This window comes from Solanum dulcamara, chromosome 9 (genome assembly GCF_947179165.1).
Source record: "Solanum dulcamara chromosome 9, daSolDulc1.2, whole genome shotgun sequence".
Taxonomy (NCBI): domain Eukaryota; kingdom Viridiplantae; phylum Streptophyta; class Magnoliopsida; order Solanales; family Solanaceae; genus Solanum; species Solanum dulcamara.
Window position 1 is genome coordinate 16,495,521 of NC_077245.1, and position 26,866 is coordinate 16,522,386.

General features: G+C 37.1%; 1 protein-coding gene across 3 annotated transcripts; it reads right to left on the reverse strand.

Moving 5' to 3' along the window:
- Positions 1–451: 451 nt before the first annotated feature.
- Positions 452–26,102, reverse strand: LOC129904317 (peroxisomal ATPase PEX1). 3 transcript variants are annotated; one of them, XM_055979878.1, is made up of 17 exons: positions 25,800–26,102; positions 25,493–25,666; positions 23,881–23,980; positions 22,867–23,352; positions 21,582–22,304; positions 19,999–20,090; positions 16,851–16,924; positions 16,489–16,711; positions 14,937–15,030; positions 14,655–14,809; positions 9,232–9,462; positions 5,249–5,449; positions 4,629–4,754; positions 4,487–4,548; positions 2,314–2,431; positions 1,063–1,347; positions 452–966 (listed from the first exon to the last, which is right to left on the reverse strand). In XM_055979878.1, exons 1-17 carry the CDS (start codon positions 26,001–26,003, stop codon positions 928–930), a joined length of 3,387 nt encoding a protein of 1,128 aa, XP_055835853.1. In that variant the 5' UTR covers positions 26,004–26,102; the 3' UTR covers positions 452–927. The 3 variants fall into 3 exon arrangements, with proteins under 3 accessions (XP_055835853.1, XP_055835852.1, XP_055835854.1); XM_055979877.1 differs by having other exon boundaries at positions 25,478–25,666; positions 25,800–26,092; XM_055979879.1 differs by lacking the exons at positions 25,493–25,666; positions 25,800–26,102 and having other exon boundaries at positions 23,885–23,980.
- Between the last annotated feature and the right edge of the window lie 764 nt (positions 26,103–26,866).

Sequence of the window (26,866 nt, forward strand, 5' to 3'; positions counted from 1 at the left end):
AAATTAAAAAATACAAATATTAAATTATTTATAGTTAAGGACATGGCTTTTCCAACCAAAAATTAATAACGTTCAGAGCAACTGTTTTTGCAACTCGAATTTTAATGTGTTTAGTAGTTCAACTTACTTTCCAACATAACAAATAGTCTTGTGACAATTTATCCTATTTTTTCTCCTATTTATGCATACCATCCTTTTTTACTGTTTATTTTCATTTCATCTAAAAAAAATTACACAGAAAAGAACGATCACACATATAGAACACCTGAAAATTAAAATCTAGCTAAGCCTTTTCTCATCCTGCAACAAGTACACCTCATACAGAGACATTTATATAATAATTGTAAGAGCAAAATTTAAATTGAAGGATAATGAGACTCCCGATAGGAAATCCAAATAGTCGTGGAAGAGGGCGGAAGATTAATTCCATTCCTTCTGAAATGGATTTCAATCAGGGAATCAAACTCTGCCTCATATATAAACCAAAACGATAATCCAACGCTTCATCTTGTGTCAATTCTTTTGTGGTTCTAATTCTACAGACAATCAATCATCTTTCATTCTTAAGGGAAAATGGAGAAAACACACATCTGCAATTATTGTCTGATTATTCAATGAGCTTCTTTTAAGACACATTTCAGCTGTCAGAGAAAAAAACTAAGAGACTGCTGACACATTTGGTCTACGCTCCTTCTAAAACTAAGACAAATGGCCATAACAGTAGCAATTGAGCAGATAATTGTCACTTTTGCCTTCTAACTGTTGCCACAGAGAGAGAGAGAGAGAGAGAGAGGATGCTACAACAAGACATTTCCAAATACATGCCGTTCGTTACAAACTTCAACCTAAAATGCAGCTTCTATAAGTGACCAGGCTAGTGCGTCTTTAGCAAGATCTTGCACACAGAGCTTGACTAGCAGTAAATCATTAAGCAAGGGTTGCTCTTTTGCCTTTTGCATCTCTCGACTGTAAATAAACATGGTTGTCGGTAGTTAGCGATTTTAGAAAGCAATAGAGATGTAAATCATCAACCATACCAGCACTAAGCAAAGAACACAGTACCTGCGCAGCCACTGATCGTTTTGAATCCAAAAACTGACTGTAGATATCATATAAGCGCTGCTTTTCAGCATCAGAAACAGATGATTTTGCCTTGGATGCAATAGATTTCAGAAGAGCGTCAGAGATGACCGGCTTCTTATCGGGCTTCCCCGCATTTTCACTATCTAGAAGATCATGGACAGCCTCAAGCTGTGCATCAGAGAGAAGAGCTTGGAGGTCAGCTCCACTAAATCCTTCTGTCAAACAAGCTATGACATCCAAATCGACATCACTTGCCAATGGTAACTGCATATCAAGCAAGTAAATCAGTTAACCGTCTTCATTCAAAGATAGGAAGGAAGAGAAAACCAAGTCTGGTAAAGCCTTTTCACTCTACTTCTAAGGAAGCCTGAGTTGAAGTCAGAACTCAAAATCCTTTACTTTTAAAACCCAACTTTTAACCTAATATTCTTCATCCTTTGCCCTGAGAATACAACAAATGAGATCTTTCATTTGCGAGCTCTTTCAAGTCATCCATTTGTGTTTCACGATTATCCTAAATCGAATTCAGCCAGAGTTTCTCTGGAAAATATTAGCAAATTCGACTAAGTCAAGCCCCATTGCCATGTAGCTGAATGTGGAAGAAAAATATAAATCTTGTCATAAAGGACTTAAGGCTACCAGCTTGGGAGTTGATGTATTCGAATTTGACACTCACCAACTTGCTGAGTTAACTTGAAACTGTAGATAAGCTGATAACTAACAATCATGTTGCTTGCGTGTGCTCTCTTATTCAACTTTAAACTGGGATTGATTTTCACGGAAATTAAAAGATAAACTGAATTATTGTATTGAGATTGGTCGAGCAGAGTATAAAATATTAGATTGCAAAAGTTTAGTTGTTATGACGCCACAGCAACTTAAAATAATACAAAAAGCATATTAGTTTCCCACCTAGTTAGGGATGGAGACATTGCTGTTTCATATAGCAGTACTAGTTTATATTATTGTCTAATTTGTTTGGAGGAAAGAAGTTTAGCCATTTTTATGGAAAGAAGTCATACTTTTTTCACTAGTAAAACAGTGAGGACACAAATTAGAATGGGGCGGGTGGATAATCAACACTGTTGTATATCGTGTTTCTTTGCAAAAAAAATAGAAATAGTCACAACAACAAATCTGGGAAGGCATATCAGGCACCTACTGTTCATGATACACGTATTTAACATCTATTTGAGATTTGATTGTAATCAGTGCCCAATTGAGACTTACTTTTCTTGATAGAACTGAAAGAATCTCCGACCTCTCATGCTGTGAAGGAAAATCACAGAAGAGAAGGCGATCCAGCCTTCCAGGTCGCAAAAGTGCAGCATCAAGTAAATCAGGTCTACTGCTTAAAATGAAGACAACAAAGGTCAAACTTGATCAGAAAAAACTACATCACTTTGATTCTTCCAAAGAAAAGAAGGCTAAATGAATCCTTGTTCTTCATAAGGATCAATTCTTTAGTAAAATACAGAGGTATAGCACGATCAGACAACCTCAAAGGTAGGAGATATGGTATGTGGTTGGGTGCTTTTATCCATTTGGCTATTAAAGTTCCATTTAAAGAAGACCACATAACACTATAGTAATGAATTCAAAAATTGATGTACCTCATTAGGTCAAAAAGGGAAAACATCCATGAAATACTTTCTAGTAGAGACATTCTCGCAGCCATGTCATTAGACGAATGTTATTACATAATAAAGCTAATTGCAGGTAACTAAAAAAGGATTAAGTCAAAGAGAAAGCAGATGTTGGTCTATAGAATATCTTATGTCCATTATGCTTGTGCTCGAGCTCACACGTTCACATCTATCCAAATATATACGTATGTGCGCATCACGAATTGTGAAGTAAATCACACAATGAAAATCTCTTGTCATCCCAAAGACAGCATGATAGTGCCTAGAACCAATAACGTCACATGATAAATAGGGATACCAACTTGAAAGACTCTAGCTTGGTCTTTAAAGCATTACACACTTTTGGACCACCTAAGCTTGATATGACCCCTGTTCTTGATAATCTCCTCAACTAAGATTCTAAACAAGACAGACAATAAATAAATAGATTAACCAAGATCTTTCAATCGTTTCTTTCTGGCCTTACTTGTCCCCTTTTTATAGCACATGGTGCCCAGGAAGTAGTTAACTTCTAGAGAGTATAAGAAAGAAATTTCCAAACCTCATTTTTTTTCTAAATTTATCTTCCTACTAATATATCAAAGATATAAAACAAACTAAAAAATCTTTCTACTACATTAGTAACATTGTAAAATGAATGCTTAACTCAATTTTTTAATATTAGGCCTTGTTTGGTTCCAATTTTTTCATGTTTAGTTGATCAACATGTTTCGAGAAAGAAGCTCCTTAAAAATTAATAAAATGACTTCGGTAGTGCAAATAGGGAAAACAAATTTCACAAGTGGTATTCCAAGCTCATTGTCTCCTCCCCACTTCCCAATGCCCCCAAATCTCAACCCTTGACTAACCACCCCTTACCCCACCCCACCCCATAGTATTTTCCTAGATTACATATAAATAGTCTTGGGATATTATTTTTTCCCTTACTTACCAAACACCAGGAAATATAAGTAAGGAAACCACTGATTTCCAAGAAAACATTTTCCTTCATACCAAACACACCCTCAATCTTTGTGCTTATTGTAAGGAAAAAGGTCCAAACTTACCCTAGTACTATTCAATTGCTCAATTTTGCCCTCAGTTACACTTTTGGTCCATTCATACCTTTGCCGGAAGCAAACCGTCTCATATTTTTCCTTGACATTAGCAAAGCTCCAGCATGAAATGGGCGCACTCCAAGTGTCCAAATTCTTCAAGAAAAAGGTCTAAATTTATCCTTCAACTTTCGACAATGCTTAAATTACCCACAGGTTAAAGCTCCGATAGAGGTCAAGAGAAAAATGATAGTCTTTCCTAACAGGGGAGATAATATTAAACCAAAAGTTTAACGGAGGCAAAGTTGCTCAATTTGAGTTGTACAGACATAAATTGACCCTTTTTCCCTTTTTTAATCTGTAGTCTCTGCTAGAGTGATGATGATAAAGGTTCAAAGAATGGCTTTATTATATAAATTCCTCAGTAGTTCATGTCTTGGTGTAAAAAAATTCCATCCTAGCAATTTAATTTCACTCTGCGTGATCAGGAAAATTCACTGTATGGTTTGAGACTTCAATAGAAATAAACTTGGAAACTAACTGATGAACTGTCCATCCTATGCATTTATGTGAGTCTGTTTCAATCTGTATATGCTCAGCCGACTATTAGGCCAAGAACAGACAGGACTTGCCAATGGATGGAATACAGTACCACATTATTCAAGTGAAGCCAAGAACTTGAAAGCGATAACAAACAAAGACATCCTGTTAGTAGGCGCTAACCTTGTGGCAGCAAATACAAATACACCCGTTAACACTTCAACACCATCCAATTCCGTGAGAAACTGCATCAAATGAACAAGGATGAAAATTATGCAAGGTAAGAAGAGGATAGAAACAGCAAATGATAAGGACAAGAAATAACCTGATTAACAACTCTATCAGTGACACCAGTGTTGTCATGGCCTCTCTTTGGTGCGATAGAATCAAATTCATCAAAAAAAAGAAGGCATGGTGCTGCTGCAGCTGCTTTTGAGAATATATCTCGAACCTAAAACAAAATAATTAGTGTCAACAAGCCAAAATCTCCAAGAAGAGCTAGATACTACGACTTAGGGGTTGACAATTAGACCTGATAAGGAAGATTAGAACTTTTGACAAGGGAAAAGATGATACACATCCTACTTTAGATAGCTATTGAATCTTTGGAACACATTTAAGGCTTTGACCTATCTACTATGTGAAAACTTGAGGATGTGAGTAGGAACCGCAAGGTTTAACTTTGTCCAGTTTGGCCTTATCTAGAACTTAACAAATCTACCTTCTGGGAGATGGGTTGGGATGGGGATAAGAGCAAGAAGTTGGACCCAAAAGCATTGATATTCCATACTTTATCTTGATGTTTAATATCTTTATTGGTTTTTACTTTTTTACTTTTCTTATTGGGGGGTAAGATAGTAGTGGTGTCTAGTGAGGGAATTTTGGCATCATCATCATCTTAAAAATATGTACTCCAGGAAGTGGAGAAGTTGTAAATTCACTTACAGCTTGCTCAGAAGCACCGATGTATTTATTCAGCAGTTCAGGACCTTTGACTGAGATAAATCTTAGTGAGCATGCAGCGGCTGCAGCACCAACAATGTGTGTTTTGCCACAACCAGGGGGACCATATAATAGAACATTAGACCGCATCCTTAGTGGAGCTTGTGCAAATATATTTGGAAATTTGGATGGCAACTCAATCATCTGAAAGAGGCAAAAGAAGGAACTTCATATGCTGAACAAAATGATCCAAACTAAAGTTGATATGAAATATAAAAACACACCTTTAAATAAGGTCCATGCAAACCCTAGAACACGACTTCTGTTCAGCTCAATACTCAACAAAACTTAATACAGAGTTCAAAGGGATTTACAACCAATTATCATTATTCACTATCAAAGGGTGTTCAATCCATCTTTGCTATGAGTAATAACAACAATAACATACCCAGTTAATCCCACTAGTAGAGTCTGGGGAAGGTAGGATGTACGCAGACCTTATCCCTATCTTTGCAGGATAGAGAGGCTATTTCCAATAGACACTCGGCTCGAAAGAAAAGAAAAGAAAAGCAAAAAATTTGAACATGGTAGCAAGAAAATATGATAGCAAGATACAAAGCAAAAGAAGCAACGGAAAATAATACACATTGAAGAATAAGGAACTACACGACTACTAAATAATACTATTTATAAGGAGAAGCGAAGATAAGGCTAGTCTCCTGTCTCTCCCGCGCAAAGTGCGAGAACACTCGACTACCTACTAAGCTTCTAGCCCAATCCTCAACCTCCACACCTTCTTATCTAGGGTCATGTCCTCAATAAGTTGAAGTTGTGTCATGTCCTTCCTAATCACCTCCCCACATTGGGGCAGCATGGATGAAATGGAGGCTTGCCTATGGAGTCCTGTGTGATAAGAAGGTACCACCTAAACTTAAAGGTAAGTTCTACAGAATGGTGGTTAGACCGTCTTTGTTATATGTGGTAGAGTGTTGGCCAGTCAAGAACTCACATGTTCAGAAGATGCATGTTTGTGGAGATGAGAATGTTGAGATGGATATGTGGTCATACTAGGAGTGATAAGATTAGGAACGAGGTTATTCAGGAGTAGATGGGTGTGGCCTTTGTGGCAGACAAGATGAGAGAAGCGAGACTAACATGGTTTGGGCATGTGCAGAGGAGGTGTGTTGACACCCTAGTTAGGAGATGCGAGCGGTTGGATTTAGAAGTTACACGGGGGGTAGGGGTAGACCGAAAAAGTATTGGGAAGAGGTGATTAGACAAGATATGGCGCAACTTCAAATAACCGAGGACATGACCTTAGATAGAAAGAAGTGGAGGTCGCGTATTAGGGTAGAAGGCTAGTAGCGGTAGAATGTTGTCTTATCTTATGACGGTTTAAGGTTGATCATAGGTCTAGTCATGCCATTATAGTTGTTTTGTTATTTCTTTTCGATTATCACATTATTTTGTTATTGTTATTGTTTTTGTCTTGTAGAATTTACATTGCTCTTCGTTTTAACTGTTATGCTATATCTATTTTTTTCCTCTTACTTGGGGCTGATACATTTGAGTTGAGGGTCTTTCGAAAACAACCTTTCTATCTCCATGAGGTAGTGGTAAGGTCTCCGTACACTCTACCCTCCCCAGACCCCACTTAGTGGGATTTCACTGGGTATGTTGGTGTTTTTGTTGCTGTTGGGTCTCACTTAGTACTTCATTGTGAAGAAAAGTCAACTAAAAGTATCTTACTAAAGTGACATTAATAAGGACAATTTGGTAAAGTGACATAAAAAAGTCTTTCCTTATTTCTTAAACTTCGTGCCCCGGTCAAACGGAGCCACCTAAATTGGGACGGAGGGAGTAATTGATATGGAAGGCAGAGATGAAAAAAGAAGAGAAGAGAAGAGTGGAAATGTGAAAGAAAATGTGAACTTTTTGATAAAGTAGTTCCAGTGATGGCATCAGAAAGATGTAGAGAGTATAAAGATTGTAAGGGCCTGTTTGGACATAAAAAAATCATTGCTTTTTTTCGAAAACATGTTTGGTTATACACTGTCAATTTTTCACTTCAAACTTGAAAATCTTCAAGTTTTTCAGACCACTTTCTCAAGTAAAAAAAAATCCAAATTCCCACCCAAAACTTCAACATTTTTTTTTTGAACTTGGTAACTTTGTATTATATCACAAGACAATACATGGGTTGTATTGAAACCTTATATACAAGTGAACTCCTAACTTCACTTCTCTATGGTTAAATTGAGTCTAGAACATCAATAATAGAAATAGTGTCATTTGAGTATAACTGATTACACTGAAAAAGTAAAATTAGAATGCAGTTAAGTTTGACTTCCTGCACACTGTTCACTATGCTCTCAAAACATCTTGAATTCCTCTCTTTCCAGATAGCCCACCATATAGCACAAGAGATAATTCTCCATCTATTTCTGTCCTTTGCGTGTACCCCTTCATCCTCCCAGCTCATTAAGGCTTCAGTCACTTTCCTAGGCATGGTCCAGGAAATGCCTTGAAGGCTGAGAAATATTCTCCATAGTTGTTGGGTGTACTTGCAATGTAGGAATAGATGGTTGACAGTCTCAGCTGTTTCACCACATAGGAAACACCTGGAGCACAAGGTTATCCCTCTCTTCATGACATTGTCCTGTGTAAGGACTGCTTCTTTAGCCATTAACCATACAAAACATGAAACTTTGTGAGGTATCCTACTCTTCCATATCTGTTTCCAGGGCCATTTTGTACCCTGCTGGCTTTTGATCCATCATCTTGTAGGCTTTGTTGACTTTGAACACTCCCCTGCCATCTCCTGTCCACCCCAAAACTTCAACATTTTTCGAGTGAAATACATGTCCAGACACAACTTCAATTTCCAAATACTCTTTTTCAACCTAACTTCAAATACTACTTCTCAAATATCACTCAATTCATGTCCAAACACTTACTAAGTACCAAAGAGAATTTGTTAGCTCCATTACTGGAGTAACTGGTAAAGTTGCTGCCATGTGACCAGGAGGTCACGGGTTCAAGCCTTGGAAACAGCCTCTGGCAGAAATGCAAGGTAAGGCTGCGTACAATAGACCCTTGTGGTCAGGCCCTTCCCCGGACCCTGCGCATAGCGGGAGCCTTAGTGCACCGGGCTGCCCTTTATTACATGAAGTTCTACGCTAAAAATAAGGAGATAACAAAGTCCAAAAAGGTGTAAGGGGTGTTTACAGGGGATAGTTTTTTTGTTTACTTTTTTTTAAAGAAAGATAACAATATTTACAGGGATAGATCACTCCAAGCCTCCAACTATATAAACTACTTGAGAAGTGAGAACAAAGTACAAAAGGTTGTCGGGGATATTTACAGGAGATAGTTCAAAAATTGTAGATGTAACATATTTACAGGAGATAGTTCAAAAATTGTAGATGTAACATATTGATAGATGCTAAAAGGAAGTCCACATTTCCTCTGGTTGTTGGAAAGTGTGTCAAAATGATCAAAATAAATAAAACATGGAGTCTAAACCATGGATACAAGGGCACAAAGTTTTTACCTTTAGGTTTATCTCTCTTCATATCAGAAACAAAATGACTTTGTAAAAACTTTTAAGTACACTTCCTTTCTCTCTCATTTCCAACATATAATTTAAAATTTCCATATCCAATACCTTCATTCGGAACAATTTTACTCAATCAATTAAAAGGTTACACGAAAAATTTATTAGAACCCAAAGTTTTGAAAGAAAAGAAGGATACAATTTAACCTCCATGTGTCAAATTAATGCTGGTAAAGCAAAAGATAAAGCAGAAGAAGACATAAAAGGGAACAGAAATCATAAGTCCGATTCATAGACATCAAATAAAGAACTGATTGATTACAATTATGTCATTGTCTCGTAGAATGAACAACTATGAAATTAATTAGTTTACCAATTAAGGATATACAACCACAAAAAAAAAGATGAAAAGAAGAAAATAAACATTTACCTCTATAATAGCATTCCTGATGTCATTAAGACCTCCAACATCCTCCCAGCCAGACCGGCCACCATCAGCAGCAGGTTTAGTGATATCACGCATTGCCACTGGAACAAACTCATGCATGGCACGCAGGAAATCATCCTTAAACAAAACAGGTTTTTCCTGTCTGCCAACATCCAAATCACTAGACAAAAACCGGGCAGTTGCACCATGAACAGACCTATCAACCAGTATTTCCTGAAATAAAATAAAGCCCAGCATAAATGCAAGTGTACCCTCTGATAGCTATAGAATGGAAATCAGAAACTCCATCAACTTATGGCCAGAACACAAAGAACAAAGCTACACATGAACACTATATTTTGGACTCACAACTTCAAAGAAATACAAATTTTAAGACATTAATCATCGAGATATATGATACAACTTGAAAATGGACAATATTAAGACTTTCTGTTCAGAAGCTACAATACAGTTTATGAAGTACAAATTGTTCATTGTGAAGGGTTGGGACAATAGGTGAGTGGGGGAAGAACATATGGAGGCAAGGGGTATCAGGGGAGGGATCTTGATTATGTGGGGATAAAAGAGAGTGGAAGGGGGAACTGGTGAATGTTGCCAGTCAAGTGATCACTTGTAAGTTTACAGGAATTAATCAGGAGTTAACCTGGCACCTGAGTGCAGTTTATGCTGATTGTAATAGAGTAGTGAGAAGGAAGTTGTGGAATGAACTTGAAGTGAATAGAAACAGTTTTGAGGGGCCTTGGGTGGTGTGTGGAGATTTTAATGTTACTAGGTTGGTCAGAGAGATCAACCTGCCACAGAATATCTGGATCGATGGCAGAATTTTCAGAGTGCATTAGAAACCTGGAGCTGGTGGATCCTCCTTTATTTGGAGGATCCTTTACATGGAGAAGGGGGGGAAATCACAATAGTGCTTCAAGGATTGACAGATTTTTATACTCAGAAGATTGGGAGGATATTTTCCTTCAGGTCAGGCAGACTCTTCTTCCAAGAGTAGGGCCTGATCACAACCCTATCCTTCTGACATGTGGGACTGGAGTTGGCACAAGACATATTTAAATTTGAAAATTGGATGCAAGAAGTTGAGGGTTTTAAAGACAAAGTCAAAGACTGGTGGAATTCCTTTACTAACACTGGCAGACCTGCTTACATATAAGCTAACAAACTAAAGCTTCTAAAAAAGGAGCTGATCCAATGGAGCAAAAACAATAGGGACAATTGCAAGCAAAGGAAAGAAAATATCTAGCAGCAGTTGAGTGCATGGGAAGTCATTCAGGAACAAAGAGTTCTAACTGATGATGAACTAGTACAAAAGACCCACCTCGCCATGGAGTTTGAGGAGGAAGACAAGAAGGAAGAAATAGCTTGGCGACAAAGATCAAGAGTACAATGGTTGAAGAGTGGAGACAAGAATACTAAAGTTTTTCCACAGGTTGGCTAATTCTCACAAAAGATATAATTCCATTGATTCTTTAGAGGTAGAAGGGCAAACTATCTCTGATCCAGAAGAAATAAAAAGTGTCATTCAGAGTTTCTACCAGGGTTTGTATGCAGAAACAGAAGAATGGACACCTGATCTCATCCTCCAAATATAGCAACTATTTCCATTGAAGATCAGGAATGGTTACAAAGAAATTTTGAAGAGGAAGAAGTATGGGGTAGCATCAAAACATGTGCAATAGATAAGGCACCTGGCCCTGATAGCTTCAATATGAACTTTTTTCAAACATTCTGGGAGGTTACTAAGGCTGATATTATGGGAACAATGCAATATTTTCATGATCATCAAGTCTTTGAAAGAAGTTTGAATGCCACATATGTAGCCCTTATACCAAAAAAGGCAGGAGCAGTGGAACTAAGGGATTTCAGACCCATTAGTTTGATTTCTGGGATTTACAAGAGACTTGCTAAAGTGTTAACTGAGAAGGTGATGAACACTCTGGTGAATAAGCATCAAATGGCCTTTGTTAAAGGAAGGCAGATTATGGATGTTGCTTTAATAGCAAATGAATGTGTAGACACCAGGATCGGGGGACGAGTAGCTGGCCTAATGTGTAAACTAGACATTGAAAAGGCTTATGACTATGTGAATTGGGATTACTTGCTAAGTGTTCTGAAACAAATGGGGTTTAGGGACAGGTGGTTGAAGTGGATCAGTTTTTATATTAAATCTGTTAGGTTCTCCATTTGAATGAATGGAGAACCTGTTGGTTTTTTCCCTCTGAAAGGGGACTTAGACAAGGAGACCCTCTATCCCCTTTCCTGTTTATTTTGGCTATGGAAGGGTTCAGAAGCATGACTTCACAACAATTGGCTAAAGGGTTTCAGAATAAGGGAAGGTGGTCTAGATATAGTAGATGACACCATTATCATTTGTGAAGCCACAGTGGAACAAGTTACCTATTTCAGAGCCATGCTGGTGGTATTTGAAGCTGTTTCTGATCTAAAGGTGAACCGGAGGAAAAGTAGTATCTTCCCCATCAAAGAGGTAACAAATGTTCAGACTTTGGCTAGTGTGTTGGGGTGTGAAGTGGGTATTTTGCCCACTGTGTATTTGGGTATGCCACTAGGTAGGAAATACAAAGAAGTAGAGATATGGGACAGCATTATCGAAAGGTCTGAAAAGAGACTAGCACAGTGGAAAGCACAATATTTGTCTTTAGGGGAAAGAGTCATACTAATAAACTCAGTGTTGGACTCTCTACCTACATATGTGATGTCTTTGTTTCCTATTCCTGCTAGTGTAGTGAAGAAGCTAGATAGACTAAGAAGATTTTTTTGTGGAAAGGGAACAAAGAGAGGGTGGGATATAATCTGGTTGAATAGGAGGTCACCCAATAAAAAAAAGCACAAGGAGGACTAGGAATAAAAAATCTGGAAATTCAAAGCAGTTGCCTTTTGATGAAATGGCTTTGGAGATTTTGTGATGAAGAAACTTCCCTCTGGAAGGAAGTTATTGTTCACAAGTTTGGACAGAACAGTCCTTGGTGCTCAAATGAAGTGAATTGCACTTATGGCATGGGTGTATGGAGGGCTATCAGAGGTCTATGGTCAAAGCTCCAGGAGAACTCTAAAATCAGAGTGGGCAATGACAACAATGTTAGGTTCTAGAAGGATAACTGGATAGAGGAAGTACCACTGCAGGATAAATTTCCAGATCTCATGTTACTATCTAGCAACCCTGAAATTTGTGTCTGATTGATGGTCCCCCAGAGCTGGGATCTTAACTTCAAAAGGCACTTAAATGACTAGGAGATAGAAAGAGTAGTTGACTTGCTAAAAGAAGTGGATACTTTTGGTGGGACAACAATGGAGCCTGACAGACTTAGATGGAGACACAGTTCAGAATGAAGTTTCACAGTAAATAAGCTATACAAGAGGGAGAATAGCATTATGCAGGAAGAAGAGCTGAAGATATGGAGAAATGTCTGGAAGAAAACAGCCCCTACAAAAGTGAAATGCTTCACATGATTATTGGTAAAAAAGGCATGCCTTACTTATGAAGTGTTACAAAAGAAGAGGAGAGTTGCGGTGACTAGATGTTTTTTGTCCAATGAGACTGGGGAGACAAACATTCACTTGTTCCTACACTGTAAATTCACAGCTCAATTGTGGAACTTGTTTTCCAGTCTCACAAAGACAGTGTGGACAATGCCTGAACATACAGCTAATCTAATGAGTTGTTGGATGAAAAGAGGGGGAAGTAAAAGTCAGAAAAAATGGAAGTGGATAATGCCCTCTTGCATATGGTGGTCAGTCTGGAGGGAGCGAAATGGAAGGTGTTTTAAAGACAAGATCAGATCAGTCCATGATGTGAAATGGAATTGTCTGGTGACTTTATTTTTTTGGTGTAAACAAAACTGTGGAGTTAGTAGAATTTCTAGGAGCTTTGCAAGATAGTTTAGGAGGGCTATAGATGATAGATCTTTTGGTTTTGCTTACTGTATACTCCTGATGTAACTACTATTGAAATACACCTTTGGTGTATTGTTGTCTATAAAATGTTAACTTTATCAAAAAAAAAAAAGAATTTCTAGGAGTTTTGTAAAGCTATAGTCTACTTTCTCTGTAACATGTTTTTGATGGTAGCCAGCATTCCCAATGCTGAAGATTACAACAGCACTAATTTCTCAACAAAAAAAGAAATAGTTCAGTGTGAAGGGATGTCGTGGAATGGTAAGGGTTCCACTACTCTTAACTACAGGTCTCGGCTTTAAGCCCTAGGGATGGAGTCTCCTTTGGTAGGGTCGTAGGGAGCGCTAAAACCCCCCTATGTGAGCTTTCTATGGTGTGAGTTCCGATTAGTCGGGCCAGTGGGCTCTGAGTACCGGATGGAACAAATACTTCATTCTAATTGCCATGCTTGTCTACATGACTATCTTCTGGATGACAATTGCTGCTTGAATAGTGGATAGAAAGAGGCAGTTGTACTGATTCTCAGTCCAAGCGTGAGTAGGAGTATTAGAAAACCGAATCACGTACATGATTTAACGAAATATTTAAAATATGTGGTCCAACTGTTAGCTATCCACAAAAAGAAATAATTCACCAACCACATAATAATTCATCTTGCACATAAAAGGTCAACTACTTCGTGATCTCCCAAAATTGAAATTCATGTTGTACATGGGGATGGAATATTAGGGCTCGACCATGTTAATCAGTAAATAGAATGGTATATCCCAACTAAACAAAAGACGAGCAGTAAAATACATCGTTATAGTAGCTCACGAATCCATCCTTCTAATCGAGAAAAAAGTTTCTCGTTCCACTTTTTCCTGGATAGACAGAACTACTTGTCTACTACTGGCCATCTCTCAATTAGATAGCCTTGCATTGTCCTAAATTAAGAGAAAGTTGTTGTCTGAAAGTACCATATGAAGTGCTCTCTTCTATACAAAAAACAATAGCTCCCAGTTCTACTGTCAAGCCCATTCATGAGGGGACTTCCTAAAATAAATTACTTCAAAAAAAATTGATAAGGAAAAAAAATGTTGAATTAATTTATTTTACTTCAACATTATTCCTTAGTTCTCTGTTTGCAGAAGGAAGGAAGTTTGGAGTTTGGACATCTAAGCTAAATTTGTGATTCTCCTGAACATACTTCAATGTCTCCTGTAACATGTATTTTCCCAACACCACTCTTAACCAACTAAATTTATCAGGGAAAATGGTGTAGAAGATAGGTGACACCAAATTATTGAGAAACGTTGTACCCACAACGTTTGCTTTGGTAGGGAATGCAAGAATGTTGATGTTTCAGTTGGAAGGAAAAGCAGGAAGAGACAGATTTATATATTCCAGATCAAACTAAAAGCTAATCATATGCAGTCGAGGTAGAAGCAAGCATTCATAGAGAAGTGTTGTAATCAGTTATTAACAAAACTTAGAGCTGAACTAAGTACCAGATCATATGCGTCATATCCATCACACTTGGAGGCTATATCCAGCAAGGTGCCATCAGAACATTGCAAAGAACGCTTCTGAATTATATGTTTTAGCAAGGCACCACGCTCTGTGGTAGCAGGTGCAGACAATTTAACATGAAAGTCAAACCTCCCTGATCATAATAAAAACCAATACATTAGGATTAAGAATAAAGTGTTGTGATACTAAAGCTAGAGGACGACAGTTTAAACTGTCATATGCAATAAAACTGATTTCTCCATGAAAGATGACGGACTAACCAGAAGAGGTCAAGTTCTGTGGTAAATTAGTCAGAGACTGTGCACAAGCAATAAATGCAACTGGGCCAATCCCACACGAGTGCCTCCGTTTTTCCTATTTAACATACAGAAACAGAGTTATCAGTTAAAAGGATCTGTGATGAAATTACTCAAGAGCCCAAGACCTAACTGACGTTGCAAATAATACTGCAAACCTTGAATGTTCTTGGCTAAAAATTATCAACGCACAGAAAGGTTGATTTTTAATAATGGTGGTATTTGGGTCAGCTTGTGTGCACCTCGACTATTCCACCAACTACTAGAATATGAGAATTTTCTAGGTTTGTCTAAGTTCACGAAAAAATAATATGGGAAGGAAGCTAAGTAGCATCATAATTGAAATAGAGAAGACACATGAATTCCACTGTTTCAAAATCCTATATGTTCTCATCAGTTGTGTTATTCCTACCTCATTCAGAAGCAACTATATCTTCTGCCAATTTTTCGGAAAGAGGAACTGAGTTAGTGGAGATCCTAAGATGAAAACAAAACTCAAGCTGACAATGGAAGTTCTGAAATCTATGGGTGTGCAAAAACCGAACCGATCGATAAACCGAACCGATCGATAAACCGAACCGAAAAAAGTGTTATTGATTTATTGTTATTGGGTTATTGGGTTAACGGTTATTTAATGGTTTTATAAAAAAAATTATTGGGTTATCGGTTCGGTATTGGTTTTTAATATTGGGTTATTGGGTAAACCGATAACCCATTAAGACTTATAATTTACTATTTTAATATTTCCTCATACACAAATATCAAACAAAAAATATTAATATAAATATATAATCATTATATCATACTATCATTGCCCTACTCAATTCACACTTCACACTACTTCATAGTTTAAAGTGTATTTATCCTTTAGGCTTTGCCTCTTTAGGTTCACAAAGTCAAAACTCAAAGCCTAAAGAACTAAGAACGATGGCTACAGTTTTCAAGTTGCAACTACGACGTTGCAACTACAATGGCAAGGGTTAGGCGACGGCTAGGGTTGTGAGTAGTGAGTTTGATTACTCTTTTTTTTTGACTTCTCTTCTTCTTCTTCTTCTCCATACCCACTTTCTCAAAAAATTCGACTTCGTCGGTAAACAATTAAGAGATTATTTCATCCCAATTGGGGTTAAATCTGATGAGCATTTGAATTTTTTCCTTAAGAAACTCTTTTTCCTTTTTCAGTAATGTTCAAGATTTTCGAAAATTGTTGGAGAAGTCGTATATTTATTTTGAAATCAAATATCTTATTGGTTAAACCGAAAACCGAACCGTTAAAGACCAAAAACCGATAAATCGAAAATCGATAACAAATATCTTATTGGTTTGGTTATCGGTTTAGCATATTTAAAAATTAAAAACTGATAAACCGAACTGATAATACTTAAAACCGAACCAAACCGACCGATACACACCCCTAGACTGAAGTCCTAGCTCGTTTAGACCAAAAAACAATCAAACACATCATGCCTCGGATAAATATTAAAGTAGCTCCCTACACAGGTCAAACAAGTCTCACCTCATATTCATCCATGATATCAGTAAAATATTCTGCAAGCACTGCTGATGAGGATAAAGATTGAGAAGCCTCGGATTCAGAGGAGGCTGCAACAATACTATCAAGATCATCAAACACCACAACAGAAGGTGCATGATCCAAAGCATCAGCAACATAGCTCAAAAAAGTTTGACGAATGGCTGAAGGCTTTTCCAAAGCAAGCTTAGAACAAGATAAGAATATTCTGCAGAAAGAAACAAGAGTCAGGAGCTTCGTCCCTCGGTACAAAATCATTAATGTTCAAACTGAAGCACCAAAATGGAGTAAAGATGATGTCCAACAGAAAACAAAGGTTTGGTGAGATTGACGAAACAAATCCTTACATATGGGCCAAGATGTCATCACTTTCTTCAGCAAATTTAGCAGCAACTGTAGCTAATAATGTTTTCCCCGAACCCTAAAATCAGAAGAATGTCCAATTTGGGTTCATTCAACAGTTTGTAATAATATTGTAAGATTCACATTAGTCAGGCTCAAAATCATACTAAAAACTAACCTAGATAAAAATACAGACAGGAATTACACTTATATACTTACATCTCATACATTACACAAATTGCACTTCTATGCATTTGCTTCATTAGGGATCCATAAGTTCCAGGACATATCCTAAAGGATATCATTACTATTAAAGGAAGTTCAGCACTTTGTGACCATACACTTCCTTACTACACATCCCTTTCATAATTGTTGTACTCAGAGTGTATCAGCAAGGATAATATACAAAAGATTATACCTCAATGTGCAGTTGCAAACTATTTTTAAAGGACAAATGATACCTTTAATAAGTTTTGCATTTTGATACTTGGTTTCATCCTTCAAGATGGTAAAAAGGAGTGAGATGAAAAACTTAAAAAGCAATAGTTCTCAATTGACGATTTTCTTATTTTGGGACTTCCTACTTAGCATCACCAAAGACATAATATGTAGTCTACGCTTAAGTAGTCTGAGAAACTCAATGAATCAGCATTTAGTGGAGCTACTGATCCAAATAAGAGTTTCCTAGCTAGCATCTTTTCTTTTCTTTTTCCATTAAGGACAAACAGGAAGTTAAAAGCCTAATTAATTGCATTCAATTTAGATAAATAGACCAAGCTGACATGTAGATTAAAAACCTGTTTTTATAAGGACCAAGCTGGCATGTAGATTGAAAGCCTATGATAAATCAAATTTAAAATTATTAATAATACAAGAGACATTAACCGTTTCTTCCGTTCTTGTGATAAGACTAGTAAAGCCTTCTGTAAAACTTTTTAAAAAAAATTAAAACCTGTTTGTCTCTAAATATGTGAACTAAAGTGTATTTTTCTAAAACCAAAATTGATTTTCAATCACCATGGTCTCCTCAAATGCTGAATCTCATAATCTTACCATTTTATTTCTGATAAACAACAACAACAACATACCCAGTGTAATCCCACTAAGTGGGGTCTGGAGAGGGTAGAGTGTACGCAGACCTTACCACTACCTCGAGGAGGCAGAGAGGCTGTTTTTGAAAGACCCTCAGCTCAAGTGCATCAAACCCACATAAATGAAGAAGAAAACAATAAAAAACATAGTCGATAATAAGGAAAGCAGTATAAAGTCCACAAGAAGGAAGCAATAATAATAGTGAAATATGAGATAATCTAAACAAAATACACAACATTTGGCAAGAACTACAAGGGTAAGACTAGCACTATGATAGGCACTAACGAGCCTAAACTTATGCACTCCAAGACAATACTCCACTCCTACTAGCCTTCTACCCTAATACGCAAACTTCACTCCTTCCTATCTAGAGTCATGTCCTCGATAATATGAAGCTGCACCATGTCCTATCTAATCACCTCTCACCAATACTTCTTTGGCCTACCTCTAACCCTCCGGATACCCCTTAGAACCAGCCTCTCGCGTCTCCTCACTAGCGCATCAGCACACCTCCTTTGCACTTATCCAAACCATCTGAGTCTCGCTTCCCTCATCTTGTCTGCCACAGGGGCCACTCCTACCTTCTCTCAGATAACCTCATTCCTGATCTTGTCGCTCCTAGTATGCCCACACATCCATTTCAACATCCTCAGCTCCGCAACATGCATTTTCTGAACATGAGATTTCTTGATAGGCCAGCACTCCACCCCATACAACAAGGCCGTTCTAACCACCACCACAAGCAACAAACACCAAAAACACCACTTAGACAAGCTGCATCTTTTATTTGTGATCAGGGATGTCGCATCTAAAGATTATAGCTGACATAAAATACAAGTCGAGAAAAAAACGAAGCAATATATAAGTAAAAAAGAATTTTATTCATCAACTTGGAATGCACTAAACAAGTGTTGATATGTAGAAGGCATTGTTACAAAAAAGATACATGTAGGTTCTCCTACATCTTCTCAAGAGTGTGAAGTAACTCGAAGTATCTATTAACTATAAATATTTCAAATTTATCAAAACAGCTAATAAGTGCACTTTCAATTTTGTCCAGAAAGTGTATCTATGTTGTATACAAGTGTTGCAGCTACTTCATTCTCAAACACCAGCTCGTTTTTCATTCTAAATCACCCATAAAAATACAAGGTGGAATTCTGATCCATATGCCTTTATGCTGTCTTTTCCCCTTCTTTTCCATCCGGCATATATTTGCTTCCTTTAAGCTGCTTCATATCACTATTTTACATTGAAAATACCAAGGAACATCAGCCATAGCTGAGATGCTATGGTCACACTCTTGCATCTATTATATCCCAGGGAGCCAGATTTTACATGAGTGTTTAGACTTAGTCGGCTTCCAAGAGAGAGTGGAAGCCATTTGGGTTCCTTCCTAAAAATCTAGCATTTTGTGGTTCAGACTTTTTTTCTTTCTCTCTTCTTTTTTCTTTTTTTGGCTTCTTCCTAAAGCTCTATGTTCATTGGTCAAGAAGAAAAATAAGACATAAGCATAAACTATCCCCTGAAATAAGTCAACTCTACTAATGGTCCCTGCATCGTGGGCAACTCGATCTTGTGGGCTTCAGTGGTCCCTGCATTGTCTTCTTTTACTTATACCGTCCCTGCATTGTGGGTCACCGGATCTTGCAGGCTCCACGAATCTAATGGTCCAAAACTGCAGGGACCAAGTTAAAACCAGGGTCATAGGAAGAATGACCTAGACAATCAAAGCATGTAAAATAATAGCGTAAGGAAGCACAGCTTGTTCTTTTCCCTTTTACTAGGTTAGTCTTTTTATTATGACAACCTTCGGGCCCTTCCTTAGTTTCTCCTTCGACTTAGAAGGGCATGAAAGGAGAGATAAATTAGTTAATATTTCCTAGACTCTTCCATCTCCTGAGGAATCAAACATTATACCATCAGAGTGGGAAAACACAAAACAATATAAAAGTAGCTTGTAAACCATCTAATCAGTTCACTTTCAAGCTTCTTCAGAGATTTCAACATCCTAATATTCAGCGCATACACATCAAAAGGAACTAGAAAAAAGGAACTCACAGAAGGACCATGGATTAGGATATGTCCTGGCAGCGGAAAATCATAAGCACTGGACAACATCCAAGATGCAGAAGATAACAAAACTACCAACCCTGCAAAGTGATGATAGTATTCAGTCAAGGTGAAAAAATTGTACTTGTCTGATAAAAAAAAAGAAAAATTCTCCAGTCACAAAATTTACTTGGCAGACAGAGAAATAAATGAATGCGCAACTCTCTGCGACATACTACAGACTTGCATAACAGAAATATCGTTCACAATCTTTTCCATTAAAGCTGAAACCTTTCAAGATCTTCACTGATGTCAATGGGTTTGCTAACTTAGACTGTCAGTTTCTAATTGCAAAAAGTACTATTCCATCCCTTTATCCTACCAAACACATATTGGCTTTATGTGGATTTAGTTCTCCATCAACTAACATGAATGGGAATTTGAAAACCAAGATTGCTAAAAGCATCATAAACAAACAAGTACCAAAAATTGCACGCTGCATTCTTTTATTCCAGCATATGGCAATTCATGCTCTCCCATTTGGTAAATTTTGTAGCTTAAATACTTATTCCATTGCCCAATGACCCAAACCTAATCCTTTTGTCATACATAGCATGTGACAGCCATCTGCGTTATTGAAGAATGATACATGGAAATATTAGGAAAGCTCTACCTCTACATCTCACATGAAAGCAACCTTCAACTATCACCCAAGTTCCACTATTGAATAACCAAGATCTTTCACCACTCCAAAATTTCTTTTCCAGGGTCTGCCGCTAGTGTTCGCTGCTTCCCTCTCTTCATATGCCTACCCCTTCCCTTTCCACATCGACCTTTCACAGTATCAATCTCTTCACTACCCTCCAACTTATTCCTTCCCCTTTTTTTGCTGTTGACAAGGTAATGTAATTTATAAAAAGTCGGTACCACAAAAGTATAGAGGTGCAGAGAATAGTACAATAAACAGGGGATTTTGCAAAATTCAGCTATGACCCCATACTATCCAAAGAGTATAAAAGTTGTGCCATACTATCTACCATACAACCCTTACACCACAAGTATAAATTTTGTTAATGCCTACGTTTTACAAAAGAAATATTGTCTTTCTATCGAAGCATCTTTTGTTTCTCTCCAGCCAAAACAGCCCAGAAATAACAAAAGGGAACAGTCTTCCATATCATCTTAATTCTTTCATCAATCCGCCGATCCTGCCAGCATTACAGTATACTCTTAATATCTCCTGGCATATCCCTTCCTTTTTCCCTTTGTGTGCTAGCCCCTACTCTTACAGAAACATACTCCGGCTTATCAAGTCTTACATAGAACAGAAACCTTTTTCAATGTACTAAGTCTCTGATGCACGTTGCATTTCGGAAATGTAAGCATACCTTTCTCATACAGCTTCACCAAAAGCTTACTGATAGAATATATCATCATTACACAGTAAAAGATAGAAAAGAGTGTCCTTGAAGATCGGAAGAAAGAACAGTGGAAAATTTGCAGGTGAAAGACTCATCATACATCCCAATGCATTTAGAGTTAGGTTCAGATACTTAAATGTATTAACGCAAATAAAATGAGGAAATACCTACTATTAATCACATCAGGTGCAGCCGTCCCCATCCAGTCCAATGAAGAAGTTGTAAGACTGGTGCTTTTAGCAAATAATTTCTCTCTGACAGTACTAATGGAAAGACTCTTGCCCAGTTGAAACTTTCCAAGCCAAGGTTCGAAGCTTTCTGGGCTGGTAGTCAACTTGCTTCCTTCATCAAATGCAAGTTCATAAGCATCAATCTTTTCATCACGTATTGAGTCATCAGAAGTTGACAACATATACAGGGCATCTAGTGATGCTTCTCCACCATTCATTGTTTGGACACCATGTTTAATGGATCTGTTGTCTTTCACTTGGAAGTGAAGCAAAGTTGTGTTTCCTAAAATCAACGATTTAACTTCAACTCCGGCCTGGATCGTGATAGCATGTAGTTGTGCAAGGCACCATCTATGCAAAAAAGCTGCAATGTCCTTTTTGATATCAGACTTGATGCTCGTTTCTTTGTCTTCCTTGCTAGATTTACAAGAAAATGCTGCGGCAATTTTCTCATGGATTGACCAATCACTAGTACCCATCTCAATGTCTGAATTGGTTCTGAGAAGTGTTGTTAATGTTTTATTATTATTATTATTGCCCAAAGCCTCAGCATTATTTTCTTCAGAAACTCCAGTCTCCTGGAATATCTTGAATTCACAAGGTGAAAGCGAAACTAGAGGAATCTCTTTCTTCAACTTGACATTGAATCTCTTCACATATACACCTGGAAACAGAGTAACTCTTTTTAGGATTGCAGTAGGAAAATGGAGGTGAAATACTTGCAAGCAAACCAACCTATATCTTCATACCATCCTGGACATCACAGGAGAAACATTTTAGTCCAAAACATGTCAATCGTAATTCACATACATCAAAAGGTAACCTTCAGAAAGCTCCCTTTAACGACTTCGCTAAAGATTTCAAACGCAATAATGTCTGCAAAGACTTTTTGAGGTTCTTCTATTACTTTTCTGACCGGAGGGGTTTTTATAGAGTGGGTGTTAGAAGGTTGGAAAATAAGTAACATTTATTAATCAATGAACCAACTGACAAAATGAATGTGATGTTCCCAATTTTTCTGTTTCTATGGAAGTTGGATCACAAAGAACAAAATAGTTCAAATGGTATCTGACAAAACAAAATAATAAGAAATGAAAATAGACATCAATTGTTTCCTGAATACCAACAAGTCTTGGCCAAATAAAGAGTAATTACTTGGACTGCCTAGATAACACCAGCTTCTCTGCAGTTGGTGCATCAATTTAAGTTCTGAAAGAAAAACCTACATGAGTGTAACTCTGCTCTCAAATAAAGCCGAATAGACCGAGAAAGCATGATATGTCCTTTAGCCACTGATTCTGAAAATATTAGACGAACAATTGCTTGATGGATATCGTGCTTTTCAGGCAGAACCCCTACATTCCCTTCCTTTGGAGTTACACTACTTTTCCCTCTACGGCTATCTGTCTCATGATTCTTCTTGGTTTCTCTGGGAAGCAATCTGGGAATTATTACCACAGTCTGAAGAGGTTCGAAAGAGTATATGCTGGCTGTCTCAGGATGAATGAAGATAGCAGAGGTCAAAACCACTCTCATCTCAACTCCATCAGCCTCGTATTTGTGAATACATTGATCATCAGTATCTTGGACTCTCAATAGTGCCTTTGAGACCAAAAGCTCATCGTCTTGCATCATGGAATCCTCACCCGAACTAATATTTCTTTTGCGCCTTTTTGGAGCAACAGCAACTTCAGTTCCAGGGACAAGTTGTACTGATAACAACCAGGCAAGTCAGTATTCACGATTTTGAAGTTTCCAAAATACAGATTAAGCACATGAAAAGAACATTTTATATGTCCTACCACTGATGACCTCATTTTCCACCAACATGAAGTTAAAAGGAAGAGGTAAAAAATAAAACAAGCATATGGTAAATATGCAGCGTTTATCAAAATTTTGCACACCATAATCTTCTTTCCCTCATTAAATAACAATGTGGTAATTGATAATGAACGCAGCAAGAAGCCTTAATCCATGATCTTGGCAATTGACAGTCCCTATTAATAACGTAATAGATACCAGCAATTACCTTCTCTTCCAAGTAAGTAATACAAGAATTTAGGCAACATTGTCAGAGAATACAAGAAAGAGTTAAATCCACGACATGCATCTTCCTTCAGAAACTTTATATTACAGTTGGGAAAGCTTTTAAGGAAATTAACCAAGTTTCTATCTAGAAATAGAGTACAATTATAAGCAATAAATCACATCCATCAACCAATGAATTAACATCCTCTTACCTACCGGTGTCAGCGGAAAGGTTGAAACAACTTTAAATGTGATAATAGTTTGCCCATGCAGCCACAAAGGAAATCGCATTGCTCCATAGACAATAGCAACCTGCATAAAATATAAAATGGTTGAATACTTGGTCAACTTCAAGAAAAATTACCATTCCCTGGGTTTCAAGTTAAATATTTTGTTCAACTTTACACTCTTCTGTTTTTACTTCACACTGTTCTTGAAAGAAAATTATAGACGGGATATTATACTAACTTTGATTTGAACACGATTACCTTCCAAGAAGTGGGTTTCTAGGTTGAAGTGATAAATTATTTTTTCTGATTTAATAAGTGAAGCGAACTGAAAGTGTGGAACCAGGAAAAACACGAAAATATATATAATAAGTGGTAATATGTTCTAATTACTTTGTTGTTCTTTTAAATTACTGTGAAACTTGGGCCAACTTTCTCACCTGGACTCCTACACTTGGTAGCTACTACCTCCCATCAACACACACACTATGTGACTCAGTATTAGCACACAGATAGTTCTAGATAGTAGGTAGGATCTGAAACAATCTCAAGCATTCCCTCCCACAAATTGCCAAAACATTATAGATGCACATGCTTATTCTACTTTAAATTCTTAGTACTTTCTGGCGAGATTTCTGAGCAGTAAACCAAAAACTAAGAGCAAAGAGAAAGGAGGCCATTCAGCAACCAATGGTATGATTCTTTTTCTCCGGCAGCACAAGGTTGACTTAAGTATCCAAAGAATCAAATCCCACTTTACTGTCACACAGCAGATTGATCTTTCATAAATTCAACTGTAAACAAGATTATTAAAAATAGAAGTTTGATCAATTGTCCGATAGCCTTGACTTCTCAGGGCGAATGGCATCTGTTACCTTAAGCTAACAAAACCTCATAAAGCATCTGTTTACCCTTTGCTTATTTATCTTAGTAATGTCCATAGGTCACAACATTAATTCTTTTTATTTTTTTTTATTTTTGATAAATGTGGCGTCCGGGCCAGCTTTCGCGCACTCATATACTTCTTAAAAACTGTATGAATTGAGATTTATTTATGTATCAGACTGGAACAAATATAGAAATCTCTCAGACTAATGCAAGAAATCAGCCGAGCAACATGGCCAAAGTATACAAATAAACATATTGCCGTGCAGTAAATCACTCTTGCACTTTTTTCACCCTCTTACTGCCCCATCTACCTTCCCCATCAGCCCAGACTACAAATCCCATTAGGGTGGTTGTTCCAACTGTAATTGTCATTTCTTTTTTTCTTTTTTTCTTTTCTGGAATAAGCAGTTTGCTAGAATATCCCCTGGCTCCAACACTAATGTCATTGTCTTATGCATCTCCATCCTTAGGAAATTTTAATTGATTAAGGATAATGTTCACATGAAAGATCCCTGGTAGTTTCTTATCCATTCCATTTTGGTCTTAACCATTTATAAGCAAAAACTACAGCAAAACCTGTAAAGACTAAAACAAATTGATATACGAGAAAAAGGAAAAACTATCCTTTGATAACAAACATCAAGGAAAAACTTTAAATAAGCAAAACAACAAACTCTCTCTCAATAACACATACAATAATTTTAAGCACCTGCTTTAAGATAGCCTGCTCGGCATGCTCAGCATTAAGCTCCAAAACTTCCCAATCATCTTCAGTATCTGGCTCTATGGTAACCATAGTAGCTTTAGGCAAATTGGACACTACTTTTAGTTGAACCACAGTACGATCCGACAATCCAATACACTCCGCATACTGCTTCGCAATCTACATCACACAAAACGAAAATTCGAAAATGAACACTGTTCCGTTACCTCTATTTATTACTACTCCTAAAGTTTGCCTAATCATTCTATCGCCTTCAAACAGAGTCTATAAACGGAGAAATTGAAGTGCCAACCTGAATTGAATTAGGAAATGGATTGGATGAAGCGGAACCGGACCAAGCTAACTGCCAGAGGTGGTTGCCGGAGCGGAGTTCGAGGGCTAGAATAGGAGGAAGGTAGCCGGAAGCAGAGGTGGACTCGAGAGTCTGGATTAATATCACTGGTAGCGATACGAAGCAGCTCTCGATTCCGGTGACGACTCTCACCTCTAACTCCATTTTTTTCAGATGATTTTGAAGTGTGAGACGGATGAATTGTTTTGCTTTTTAGGATGAGGCAGAACAGAACAAGACTGATTGCTGACTAAAATGTTGCTTTTCCCGAGGGACTCCTAATCATTGAGACCCGACCCTAATAAAAATGTGATGGGTAAGCGGGTCACCTTCCTCATCATATGATTTGGGATATTAATTAGGTAATATTATTTTTTTACTTAAAAATAATCGGGATTAAATAATAGAATAACTAATTTCATACTAAAGGAAAAATAGTTGTTTTAGTCTTTCTGTTAATGAGTAATTGAAGTTTTGGACCTTGTATTATTTTATTCGACATTTTAAATTTTTAATTATATTAAATGTGTGATTTTGAATCTTGAGATTAATAGATGTTAAAATTATATAATAAAAAGTAACATAAGCTTTGTTTCATCAGAGAGGTAATTATAGTCATGTATGACTTTGTTACGTTTTCTTGCAATATAAATTTTATTTAAGAGTTAAATTGAGACTGAGTCATTAAAATATCTCAAGCATCGAAATGAAGAAGTAGTTATTGACTAAAGATGTGTTGTTTTTAGTACCCACTAAGTATTTGTGCTTGGTGGTTAGTGGTGTAGCCACATGCAGTGAAGCAAATTTATATTTATATTTATATTATATAGAGAGAGAAAATTAAGTACTAAACAAAAATGCCTTTAATCTATTTTTTGTACCAAAGTATGACGGCAAGAGCATATTTTGACCAAACTATAAATGAAGGGCATTTTTATTCATCTCACATTAGTTTAAGGACATTTTTTATCTTTTTCCGTATAAAGTATATATTAAAAGTTATTATTCATACATATATTCTGTATTCA